This window comes from Coccinella septempunctata, chromosome 6, assembly GCF_907165205.1.
Source record: "Coccinella septempunctata chromosome 6, icCocSept1.1, whole genome shotgun sequence".
In the NCBI taxonomy this organism is placed as follows: Eukaryota; Metazoa; Arthropoda; class Insecta; order Coleoptera; family Coccinellidae; genus Coccinella; species Coccinella septempunctata.
In genome coordinates this window covers 18,820,569-18,833,439 of record NC_058194.1, presented here as the reverse complement: position 1 = coordinate 18,833,439, position 12,871 = coordinate 18,820,569, and the positions used below count along the sequence as shown (strand labels likewise).

General features: G+C 34.5%; 2 protein-coding genes across 2 annotated transcripts; both read left to right on the top strand.

Annotated features, from left to right (window-relative positions):
• The first annotated feature begins 212 nt into the window (after window positions 1–212).
• Window positions 213–8,705, top strand: LOC123314694 (von Willebrand factor D and EGF domain-containing protein-like). Its single transcript, XM_044899997.1, has 5 exons — window positions 213–373; window positions 3,000–3,057; window positions 4,787–5,142; window positions 5,544–5,845; window positions 8,416–8,705. Exons 1-5 carry the CDS (start codon window positions 249–251, stop codon window positions 8,622–8,624), a joined length of 1,050 nt encoding a protein of 349 aa, XP_044755932.1. The 5' UTR covers window positions 213–248; the 3' UTR covers window positions 8,625–8,705.
• A 780-nt stretch (window positions 8,706–9,485) lies between these two features.
• LOC123314693 (alanine aminotransferase 1-like) lies at window positions 9,486–11,601 on the top strand. The gene has a single exon (XM_044899996.1). The coding sequence runs from the start codon at window positions 9,751–9,753 to the stop codon at window positions 11,404–11,406; it is 1,656 nt and encodes a 551-aa protein (XP_044755931.1). The 5' UTR covers window positions 9,486–9,750; the 3' UTR covers window positions 11,407–11,601.
• Window positions 11,602–12,871: the final 1,270 nt, after the last annotated feature.

Genomic DNA, 12,871 nt, shown 5'->3' with positions numbered 1-12,871 from the left:
TCTGTGGAATAAACTCAAAAAATAATGTTCCTGAGTTATCGTCCAAAAATCCCAACATATTCCTTTCATCAAAAAATAATGTTATATGAATTATTTTCGACAATTAGATAATCCTGAAAGTTAATCAATGATTCAACTAATCTGAGAATAATTACGGGGTCACACATTATCGCCATGGGACATCCCACGAACATCGACGTTGATAATCGGCTAGCTTTCGATTTGCATCCCAACCAACAGAACCAAAGATGACGTCTTACAAGGCGTGCGATTTTTTACTCCTCGCGACACTGTTGATTGTTTCATTGACTTTTTTGTGTGCCGATGATGTCCTGCGTAATCCAAGAGCTGGTATTTGCGTTGTGGAAGTACCGTAAGTAAAAAAGTTACTCCTATTATGTCCTTTCATAGAGAAACTATAATGGAAATTATCAAGGATAGGTACTTTGCTTATGTAGCTCATGTACCTCATTTTCATGAGGATAATTTCCGTTTCTCATCACTATCTCTACATTGTATGAATCATTCAAGGAAAGGAATAAAACAAAATCGAAAAATTCAGTCTCTCTCATCTCAATAATCCCTCAATAATGCAAAAGAGAAATTGCAATGAACTTGATCCTAACAATAAGTTCTTTTATTGTATTTCAAGAGCAACATGTGGTTTGGTTTCTTGGCATTCCCTGAAAAAATAATATTATATCAGCAAATAGTTCAATAGAAGGTATTGTAATTCTTAAAACATGGTTTTCACCACTGGAACTGGTTGTTGGATTGAAAACAGAGAAAAATTGAGGGCTACCTGTTTGCCAGCGGTTCTTGAGTTGAATGAATCGAGAATTATACTATGAGAAAGTAATTTATTAATATACGTCTCCATATAATGCTTCAAGCACATAGTTAATAGAAAAATAACCGTTAACCCGTTTGAAAAGGAAGCATTATGTCGGTTCAATGTAAACCACAGGCGAACGTTGAAAGTATCTTGAAAAATCTTAAGATTAAGGCAAAAGAACTTCGTATGGTAATATTGGTTTATATTTGTCACACACCTGTCTTATGGTCTTCCTTGAAGGTAAAAATCCGGTAACAGTTAACAGCGCTCTTATCAGTCTTACCACGAACAATTTCACCACCATTTTCAATATAGTGTATCAATATTTCTACACTGGTCACTTCCCTTTCATTGTTTAGTAGGGAAGCACAGGATGTGTAGATACTCGAGACTCATAGGGAGGTTATATATGATGTCCTTCCATAGGTGCTATTTGAGATTGTTAGGCATTTTCAACAAATTCACGAATGTCGAAAAAAAGCACAATCTTTTGTCTTACCTACCTAATTTTGGCAGTAATCCAGTGTACGAAAGGTGATAACTTTGTTTCCATGTTTAAATTGTTTAAAAAATACCTCGTTATATGAATTAAGTGTCACATGAAAATAAACAGTCTTATGTGGGTTCTAAAAAAGTTGCCCTTGGTATATCATATCTCCCACGTTATAAGTGATTTAGAAAACGTTTAAAATGTTTATGATGGCGAATAATCATCCAATGATTTCAATGAACAACATTTTGCTTGATACAAAATTTAACAGTTATCCCCAAAACAACAAAATCAACTTGTAATACATCGTTTGAAAGCTTATATACAGAGCGTAATAAATGAATAGGTTGCGACAAATATTTAAGGAATTTGATCACAAATACAGCCATTATCCAGGATCATTTTCATTGAAAAAGCTCCTAAGGATGCCTAGCAGCCGAAACTAGTCGAGTAGATTTCAAAATAAAGATCCAGTGAGTACAAACTTCTTTCTCTCAATTAAATATTTAAGGGTTGACTCCTTGTCAAAAAATAGTGTTGGTCCTTTTTCTTAGGAACTAGAAAACTGGCAGAAATTAAATTGGCAGGTCGTTTTATGGAAATGAGAAAAGGCAGTTTAAAATATTTTGCTGGTATTTTAAGCCATTATATATCATGATAATTTCTTGTTAAAATCATGTTCTGTCTCCCATCATGTGTACAAACAATTCACGTATTGTTCTGTTCTTTCTTGATCAAAAAATCTCTAAGAAATCTAAGAAAATTATGTATTATGTATTATTCAATTCATTCATTATCCATAACATTTGGTTTTCAAGCAGGAGGTACATTTACATTATATATATTTTCCCTGAACTGACCTTCACTCGTTCTAAATTTATCGATGGCGAGCAGTATTCGAGTTCAATATACGTAAGTTTGAGGTTTCATGATGTCAAGAACGACATTCTATCTTGTTGCAAAGTTATTTGATTGTATTTGAATATGCTCGCTTTCATACGATTCTAGGAATACTCTGAATAGAGGCTTCATTATCATATTATGTTTTCGCATTTTAATTGCTACCTACTGAAAAAAGGTCATCTTGAAAATTTTAAATTGGTCGTCAAAATATTTCATCTTATTCCCCATTAAGTTACATTATAGCGAAATGCCACCACTACCTATCAAAACTACTTGAAGAATCAAGTATCTTAAATGCCACAATTTTAAGCTCCTAAATAATCATCAAAGAATTCTACAATCTACAATTCTATATTGTCGCATGTCTCCTAATTTGTCAATCAAATTATCAAAACATCTTTCCTGGGAAGAAGACTAGGAAACGAAGGGACATTTCATTAGTTTTGTGATTTGTATGCTATGGGAGATAGGTCAAAAACTATGGGGGGCATTCCATACCCTTCATAAAAAAGTATTACTGACAAGTCCGCAAATAAATCGAAATTTTTTCAAAAGAGCTACGTATATATCTTGTTTATTTGTTAGATTGTCGACTGGAGTTCGGATTCTATCACATAATCGACATGAGAAAACAACATTGGCTTCTATTTATGAGAATTCTCATAATTGTTTTCCAAACAATCATAAGAATATACTTTCCTCATTATGGTTCAATTCATGAATCATAAAGCACATACATAGAATTAATTTAACGAATTATTTTTCTTCCAGAACAATTCAATTACTGAGTGAACACGATAGAAAAGGACCAATACCTCAAGGAAATGGAGTGAGTAAACATACAGAATAACGATTAAAAATAATTCATCCTTTTTTGGTGATTGATAAAATAAATAAAACATTTTCGTTTTGATGTTATTTGAGTGGTTTAACAGAAAATCTATCAAATAGATTTTTTTGACTCTAGTTATTGAATATAAAATATACAGAGCAAATACAATACAGGGTGTTCTTAAATTTGTGGTACAAATGAAGAGGAAAGATTCCTTCACTAATATAAAGAAAAAAGTCCCATAAACACAATAATTTCTAGAATTTTAATTTGATCAACTCAAAACTAACAATGATTTTATTCACCACAGATAACTTATTGAATTTTTATGACAATTTGGATTTTTCTGAGGATTTCGAGTTTTCAAGAAAATCATTCATAATTTTTTCTCGAAATCGGTAGCAGATACGACAAAACTACAGGAGTTCAGTATAACAAAAAAGCTTTTTTTACATTTTTTCAAATTAACAGTGGCTCACTAATACAAAAGTTCTGGACGAAACCAGAGGACAGTGTCCCAAAAAAAATATCACCCTGTAGATTTGCTATCGAAATTGGTCATATGGTGTGAGCTATCGATTATAATATTCATGCCAAATTTCAGTTGAATATCTTGTGAAGTGTAAATACTGTAAGAGAAAAACTTGAAAAAAATTCTAAATTTAACACCCTGCCCTCGAAAGCGAATGGTTTGTGGTCCCAAGAGACTTTTTTTCTTGAAATTACTCAAGGAACCTCTTCTTTTCGTTTGTACCTCGAATTAAGGAAGATTAAAGAACGAAAAGCTGAATGGCGGAGTTTGGGGCATACAGGGTGGGCCATCTATAACTTTCCACCCCGAATTTTTAGCTTTGGGATGGAATAACGAAAAAACGCTCAGACAGGTCAAATTTTGTTGAAAGGGTGACAAATAAGGGTGTTCGAATGAGTTTGATATCACCACTCCTTTAGCCACAACCCCTAACATCTCTCATTTTTGAAAAGGAAAAAGGGGTCGAGCAGCACCTTGTTGGAAAGGCAATTCAATTTCCTGCATGGGTGTATTTTTATTTCATCGCTTTATTATTATACAGAGTCACTCAGTATTTCCCTATTCAAAAATGAAAGCTGTTAGGGGTTGCTGTTAGAGGGGTAGTGATATCAAACTCATTTGAACACCCTTATTTGTACCCCTTTCAACAAAATTTGACCTGTCTGGGCGTTTTCTCGTTATTCCATCCCAAAGCTCACAATTCGGGGTAGAAAGTTATGGATGACCCACCCTGTATAAGCATATCCACTTCCTTTGTTTTAGGGTTCAGGACAGGAAAGTAAGATAGATCCTTGTGTGCATTGTGGCGCTGGGAGATAACTAAAACTAACACTTGCAAGCATTCAAATATGTTCCTCAAATCTGTGCCTTTTCCAACAGGGTTAGAGTTATGTTACTCTGATGATATGAAATGAGACCGAAACCGTGATCCATAGCTATCTTACACGACCAAATGGTCCTTCCTTTGTCCGATCCATTTGTTGATATTTTTTTATCGGATGGTGTTACGCATAATACGAATAAATGGTGCCTATTACTTTATTCCATTAGGCATACATTTTTTCACCAACAAGTTGTTCTCCCATCTTCAGATCGCAGGAACATGCAGCGATGTATCAATATCATTACTATGCGTTCTCTGAAGAGTTACTTGGTATATATGTGTATATTTATGTTTCACTCTTTTTTTTTCAGTCAAGGCCAACCTTGAGTAGGATCGAAATCTGCTGCTCGGGATATGCTAAACCTGCTCACACCTTCTCCAGCTGCGAGCCTATCTGCGATAAAAAATGCGAAAACGCTAACTGTACGGCGCCAAACGTATGCACCTGCAAAAAAGGCTACATCAAGGATCCCATCGAGAGCCATAAGTGTATCCCAACATGTCCGATAGGCTGTTTGAATGGTGTATGTACTCATTCTGGCCAGTGTTCTTGCAATTTTGGCTTCCAGCTCAGTCCAGATAGGAAATATTGCCATGCAGTTTGTGTCGGTGGATGCGGTCAGAACGCTGAATGTATTGGAAGCAACCAATGTCAATGTAAGACAGGGTGAGCCAATGAAAAATTTCACAAGTTCACTTTAGCAGCAAGCCATTTATTAATAAAATGAAGCGGTAAAAATGTCTTGACAGCAGAAACTTCAACTATATCTATGATTTTGTGTTGCATAATAGCATTGAGTATTAAACCCATGGATTTAATACTCAATGATAATAGTTATTCATGTACCAAGGACGAAAAACTGTCTATTACAGTAGAGCCTGCAAATTGATAGCAGAAGCTACTAAGCAGGCAAGTCAATATAGACAGGTTTTTGCAGAGGTGCATATTACATTTTTTCGTTGACCTCACATACCTTTATGAAAGCAAGTACTCACTTGTGTGCTGCAAATCCAACCTGCTGAAATTAATAGACCATCTATAGTATTACAATTGTAATTTTTTTTCAGATACGATCGTGATCCGAAAACTTCCGTTTGTGTACCCCATTGTGATGGTGGATGCGGAGAGAATGGTGAATGTGTTGCCCCCAATACTTGTAGCTGCAAACAAGGTTTCCTGAAACAAGGTAACGTTTGTCTTGCAGCCTGCCCTAAAGGATGTTCTAACGGGGATTGTGTGGCGCCAAACACTTGTCGTTGCAGACCTGGATGGACACTGGATAAAACAGGCACCATTTGTGAGCCACACTGCAATCCAGATTGCTTGAATGCAATTTGCGTCGGTCCAAATGAGTGTGCTTGTAGAAAAGGTAGGTCACAATACTGCGTTTTCAATAGATAATATCAACTTGAATCAAGAAAATTGTTCATTTCGCGTGTTTCGCTAATCACAGGTGAGTGAAGATGAACTAAATAAATTAAATATTGGGTACCGAACTATGAGTTATATTAACAATTAATTACCTTTACTTCTAATTATTTATTTCGATGATATTTTCCAGAAAATTTTAAGCTATTATTTAGAGCAGCTAAAAATCCGAGAGCCTATGGGCAAATATAGAAAAGAAGGCTGACTACTTATGTTTATTGAAAAATGTATTCTTTCATGGCTTGGTGGTTAAAGCGTCGGCTCAGTATGTCGTAAGGTACTGAGCTCCATAAAGTAAGTCAAGATGTAAGAATGGGTGTGTTCTGTGCTGAGTTCGATCCCGGGCTAGAGAAGAAATTTTCTAGTCGATACGGGTAGGTTCCATGATTCACTGTTGGATTCAAATTAACAGTGCTGTGCCTAAGGTGGCGTAGGGACACAGTAACAATAAACAAATCTTTGGTAACAAAGCCTTCGAATTTGGCACTACCCTCCCCCCTATTCCCCATCTCTCCCAACCTAAAATTTTCTATTCTTATCTGAAAAAATACTTTTCTATGGTAATGCACGAACATCTTTAGGCTTCTTCTGTTCTCGAGATATAGTGAAAAAAAAAGGTTATCGATCAATAAGATAGTCATAACACGAAAATATAAAACGAAATATGTAGTCGCATTCGGAGACGGGTTCAAATCTCCCAGATTCGAGTTTTGGTGGACTATTCGAATCCATTGAGGTAAATTTTCGGAAATAGATTTGAAAATGATATGAAAATTTAGTGCAAGCGAGGAAAGAATTGTTGGTCTTGGGTGGAGGTTACGCGCCCCCTGTGCCCCCCCCCCCTGGATCCGCTACTGCACAGAACACAACTTTCTCCGAACTCGTACAAGCTCACGCAGAGCTTCTGAGGGGTACCTCGGTACCTATGGAGAATCAGGATAAGATAATAATGATAATAATATGGCATAGGGAACTACCGCCTTGAATTTGATTTTCACGATGTGTTCTGAAATTCATAAATTCATACCTATGTATACAGGGTGGTGAAGAATTCGATGATGTTCACCACTGTATAGAGTGAGTCTTTGACTAGTACAAATATTTTTACGGTAGATTCCTGAGGTCGAAAGAAACACTTTCTTCCCTTATCATTTTTTCTGAATCGGCTTGGTTTAAAAGATACAGGCTGTTGAAAAACCATAAAAATATTTTATTTTTAGTTCTATTCACAATGAGTTTTATCGAATGATGAATGAGTTTTTCATTTATTTGATTAATCTTTTTCGAACACAAAGATATCACCCACGTCTTCCAGTTTTTTCATTATGACCATTACGTACCATAAAAATACCAAAAATTCAAAGAACCCAATTCTTGAAATTAAGTTGTACGATATCTAAAAGAATCTTTTAACGTATTGTAAAATAAAATTATTATTCATTCATTCATTATTTCCTCGTATGATGCGCTTTTTTTGAGTAATTTGATGTTCAAAAATAAAAAATATATTGAGGTAAATAAAACTACCATTTTTTTCCGATTCGGCCCTGATAAAAAGATATAGCCATTTAAAGTTTTCATAATAAGCTATGCCACCCCAGGAGAAACGAAATTCCTTTCAAAATAGCAAGCTTAAACATGAAGGTACCCATCATGTGATATTCAGATAATTGGGTATTTTGGCTGAATGCAAGTCTGTTTAAATAATGATGATTTCAATTGCTTATATCTTTTTTCTTTTACTGACGATTCCCATGAAATTTTGTAATTCTTAAATGTTAGCGTCATCCAATGAGGTTATACCAAATTGTTATTCTCTATTGATATCGGCCTCTCCTAGATTTCCAGATATAACTTTTAACTTTTATTTTTTCTTACGGCAGCCATATCATATCATATTGAATTTTCCCATTGAAGAATTAATAATTATATTCTTATTCAACATTCGTCTAGGCTTAAACGAATTAGAACTAAGAAGGACAATTTTGACGATATTTTTGAAAATATCTGCACCATATCTACCTACACCAATTGAAACGACGAATAAATAATACTACCAACTGAAAAACGAATATTTGAAATAAATTCAATAATCGAGAGTTATTCGCAAAAGTCGACCTGATCGTACAATAAATACATGAAGTATGTATCTATTTATATACATATTTTAGAATACAAGGGAAATGCAAAGAAAACACCAATGTATAGTAGGTACAAACCAAGAAGATATATTTATATCTTGATGCAAATTCTAATTTTGAATCGAAATAGACCATAATGATAAGGGACTCATTCACGATCGCAAATGCCATCTTTAATGCATGAATTTTCACAGAAGAAAAAACATAAATGAATCAAATTATGAATATGAACTTAAATAAAAATGGAGGATGCGCAATATTTTAGATCTTGCATTAAATTTATATTCACCCTCTAGATGAAATGTATCATGGGAAAAAGAAGATAACAAGAAGATAACAACTTAACATTGAAATGAAATCTCGATTGCAGGTTACGTGAAAGATCCCCGACATGCAGCTAATAGATGTGTTGCAGACTGTCCGAGTGGATGTCCAAACGGCCAATGTACTGCCCCTAATTTCTGCATATGCAATCCAGGATACGTAAAAGAGAGTAAAGGAAGTCAAAATTGTATTAGAAGAACGAGAAGATCTGCTATGCATTTCGAACTCATTCCCGAAGAAATGTTCCAACATTAAATGTTTGATGTTTATTTGAAACTTCCATAATAAGAAAATGAGATCTCTTTTCCTATTTTTGAATAAAATGTCCCTATATTATTTCTTATTATTTTTTCACGGTCACCCATTTTCACCACATTATTTCATTAAGTGACAAGTTCAAAATCTAAAGCAAAGAACCTAATTTCACAGCATCCGATCAAACAATTTAATGAAAAATAGCCTGTTGAATAACAAATTAATCTGTTCACTTGTCTCTGGTTTTACCCTATGTTGCCAAAATGTTTTCAAAACACTGGATGGCAGACATGGCAGTATGCAGAGACCCTTTCTCAATGGCAGTACGATTAACGAGAAAAGAGAACTTATGTGTATCAAATAGGTATTTTCAAAAAACTGTATTGATGAGTCTCCAAATTCAGATTGCTACATACCTATACCAGATTTGAAACGGCTTTCTCAAAAAATAATGAAAATATAGATTTCCTGCAAATAAATGTTTCGTCTTATTCCTGGTGTGCGCCTCCATCCCAAGAATCGTCATAATTTTCAAGTCAGAAAACATAAAACTAGGTAGGTGTAGGTATAGGTGTACCTCTGGTACCTACATATTGATCTTATTGCCAGGCGCCCTAAAAAATTCTGGTTACGCCAATGATCATATATAAATATAATATTTTTGGTCAACTACAAGTTCTTGTCAAATGACTCCTTCAATTCCATATCGGAATGTAGAATAAATAATTTATTATAAATCCATTCTCTGTACAGATAAGGAACTAGTTATCACCAGATTATTGTCCAGAAAAATGGTGAATTGATAACTTTTACTGGATCTATCTTATATCTATTCTTCGGGCTACTGAATATCAATCAATACTGCAAACAAATTATTAACTCTTTTCCTATCTGTTTTGAAGAAAAGAAGAATTTTTTCACAATCTGGCAGCGAAACGCGCGCGCACTTTGTGTTTTTGCCAAAATCATAACACAGGCCTGTCCTGTGTGAAACTGCAGTCCGAAGTACTTCGTCTTAGTTCCTGAAAATTAACATACACAAGTGTCAAAGTTTCAGTGTAATATATCAACATCATCGAATATTTAAAAATATCCAGTTGGGGGAAGAATTGGCTTATTACTCAAGATGTCGTCCAGATTTTTATCTTCGACGCTGCGGGCCAAAATTCCAAACTTCTCAAGCACTTCTGGCAACAACGCTCCATTATTTGAAATGTCAGATAATTTAATACATCCTTTCACTTTCAGAGGATCAGAGGTTAGAAAACCTTTCAACCTCATAAAGGGTGTATCAGGTGTATTATCTTGTGAAACTCCACGAACAATGGCTACATCAACTGATAAAAATTGTAAAAATTTAACTCTGGATACCTTGAATCCATGCGTTAAAGTAATGGAATATGCTGTAAGAGGACCCTTAGTAATTAGAGCTGGAGAAATTGAGAAAGAACTCGAAAAGGGAATCAAGAAACCTTTCAAAACAGTACTCAAAGCAAATATTGGAGATTGCCATGCTATGGGACAAAAACCTATTACATTCATAAGACAAGTTTTAGCTCTTGTTTCATATCCCGAGTTGATGAAAAGTCCAGATTTTCCCGAAGATGCAAAATTAAGAGCTCGAGATATTTTGAAAGGTTGTCGAGGAGGTTCGGTTGGATCTTATACAGATTCTCCTGGAATTGAACTGATCAGGAGACATTGTGCAGAATATATTGAAAGAAGAGATGGTCATCCTTGTGACTGGCAGAATATTGTATTAGGAGCTGGTGCTAGTGATTGTATCAAAGGAATTTTAAAATTGTTGATATGTGATATTGGATGCAAGAAGCCCGGAGTAATGGTACCTATTCCGCAATACCCCCTTTATTCAGCTACTTTGGCTGAATTCAATATGCACCAAATTGGTTATTATTTGGATGAATCAAAATTATGGGGATTAACACTACCGGAACTCCAAAGATCTATAAATGAGGCAAAACAAGTTTCTCAGCCAAGAGCTATTGTAGTTATAAATCCTGGTAATCCTACCGGTCAAGTTTTAACTAAAGAAAATATCCAAGAAATTATCAAATTTGCCCATAAGGAGAATCTGATGATACTTGCAGATGAGGTATATCAAGATAATATTTATGCTGAGGGCTCAAAATTCTATTCATTCAAGAAGGTTATGATGGAAATGGGTGCCCCTTACTCTGATATGGAATTGGCTAGTTTCATGTCATGTTCAAAAGGTTACATGGGTGAATGCGGCCTTCGAGGGGGTTATGTAGAAATTCTAAATATGGACCCCAACGTTAAGGCTATGTATATGAAAGCGATAAGTGCCAGTTTATGTTCTACTGTCTTAGGACAGGCAGTTATCGATGTTGTAGCAAACCCACCAAGAAAGGATGAACCAAGTTATGAACAGTTTATGAAAGAAAAATTGGGAGTGTTGGGAGCTCTCAAACTCAGGGCTAAAATGGTAGAAGAAACCTTTAATCAAATTGAAGGATTTAGTTGTAACCCTGTGCAAGGTGCGATGTATGCTTTCCCTCAGATTAAGTTGCCACCCAAAGCAATTGAGGCTGCTAAAAAGGAAAACAAAGCACCGGATGCTTTTTATGCGTTCCGTCTACTTGAAGAAACTGGAATATGCATTGTACCAGGTTCAGGTTTTGGTCAAATGCCTGGAACATATCATTTTCGTACTACAATTTTACCACAAACTGATGCCTTGAAGGATATGCTGGGAGTGTTCAAATCTTTCCATGAGAAATTTATTGCTACCTACTCTTGAAACATAAATTGTTGAAATTTGATACAGAAGTGTTTCAGTCACATTTTAAATTATTAATTTTGAGTCTTGTGATACATCACCTAACGGAATATACTGTAATGTTCCACAAAGTGAATTAGTTGAAATTATTGTTATTACAGTATGCATATTTATAGTTTTATTGTTTAAAAAATATATTGTTTTAGATAATGAAAAGAATTTTTTTTCTCTATGAATTTCCTTCTGAAAATTTGTCTATCCATGGGGAGAAATTTCAATGATTGTCCTCTTATCAAGATGAGTTATTTATGTGATGACTCACTGGCCTCTAGAATGATTAGTATATATTTATTACATAATGTGAAATGGAAATTCTATTTTTGAATTTGCTAGCATGATGTTTAACAGTTGGATATACAGAAGAATGTGCATAATTTCTTTTTCACGTGATACTCTATTTTTCAAATAGGCATGCATTTCTAACGTGCGTTAAAAAAAATCGTCGTCAAGTAGGCTATGGAGATCCTCTATTTGTGTAAAATGCTTAGCATATTGTGATAAAATCTTTCAAATTGGATAAGAATGTCAAGTATTTTGGATTTTTTGCGAGAATTATAATCTGCTAATCAGGTATGAATTTTTAGGTTAGGATAGGTTTTTGGAAGAAAAATATGTGAATTTTTGAACTTTACGTATACACTTTTTGCTACTTTAGCAATTTAATTTTTGTTAACAATTATTGAAATATAAATATATATAAAAATAAATGGAGCAGGAAAATTTGGATAGAGAATTAATTATTTATTTTAATTGTTCCAACTTCCATAAATGGTTCTTTTTGTGCAGTTTTTATGGGCAAAGGGTGCATTTTTTTCATAAAATATCATACATTTATAAGTATGTAAAATGAACTTTTCAGCCACAGCACAGCCGTCCATAGAGACTTCAGAAGGCTGTGGCAAAAGCAAACACGTGATGAGGGCCCAGGGGGGAAACTTTTCTTGGGATGGGACATTTATTCTTTTTCCCAGAATTATGGGTTTTAATAATGACAACCATAGACAAACCAGACAACCAGCTAAAACTTCCCTAAATACACTGCCTTGTCATTTTAGTGTTTTATGAATAATTTTTAAGTGGATCAGTTGATCCTCTATATAGTTTGCCACTTGCTGGTGACGCCCATGCTCCTTCATTTAGATTAGATAGTACTTCACAAAGTTACTTTGTCTCCTTATTCGGTTTTTCCATTACATAATCACAAATCAGTGCCACATAGATGACTTCAAACGTTAAAATGTGCACTTTAATGGAGATCCTTGAAAACTCGCATTCTCTTATAGACATTTTCGACCGAATAAAATGATAAATGTTTATTAGATTCACTACTATCAACCAGATTATTTTGTTTTATATAATTATTAAAATGATAACCCTTTTCAATAGCTTAGCCATGAGTGTTTTCAATTGATAAGTGAACCTTGTA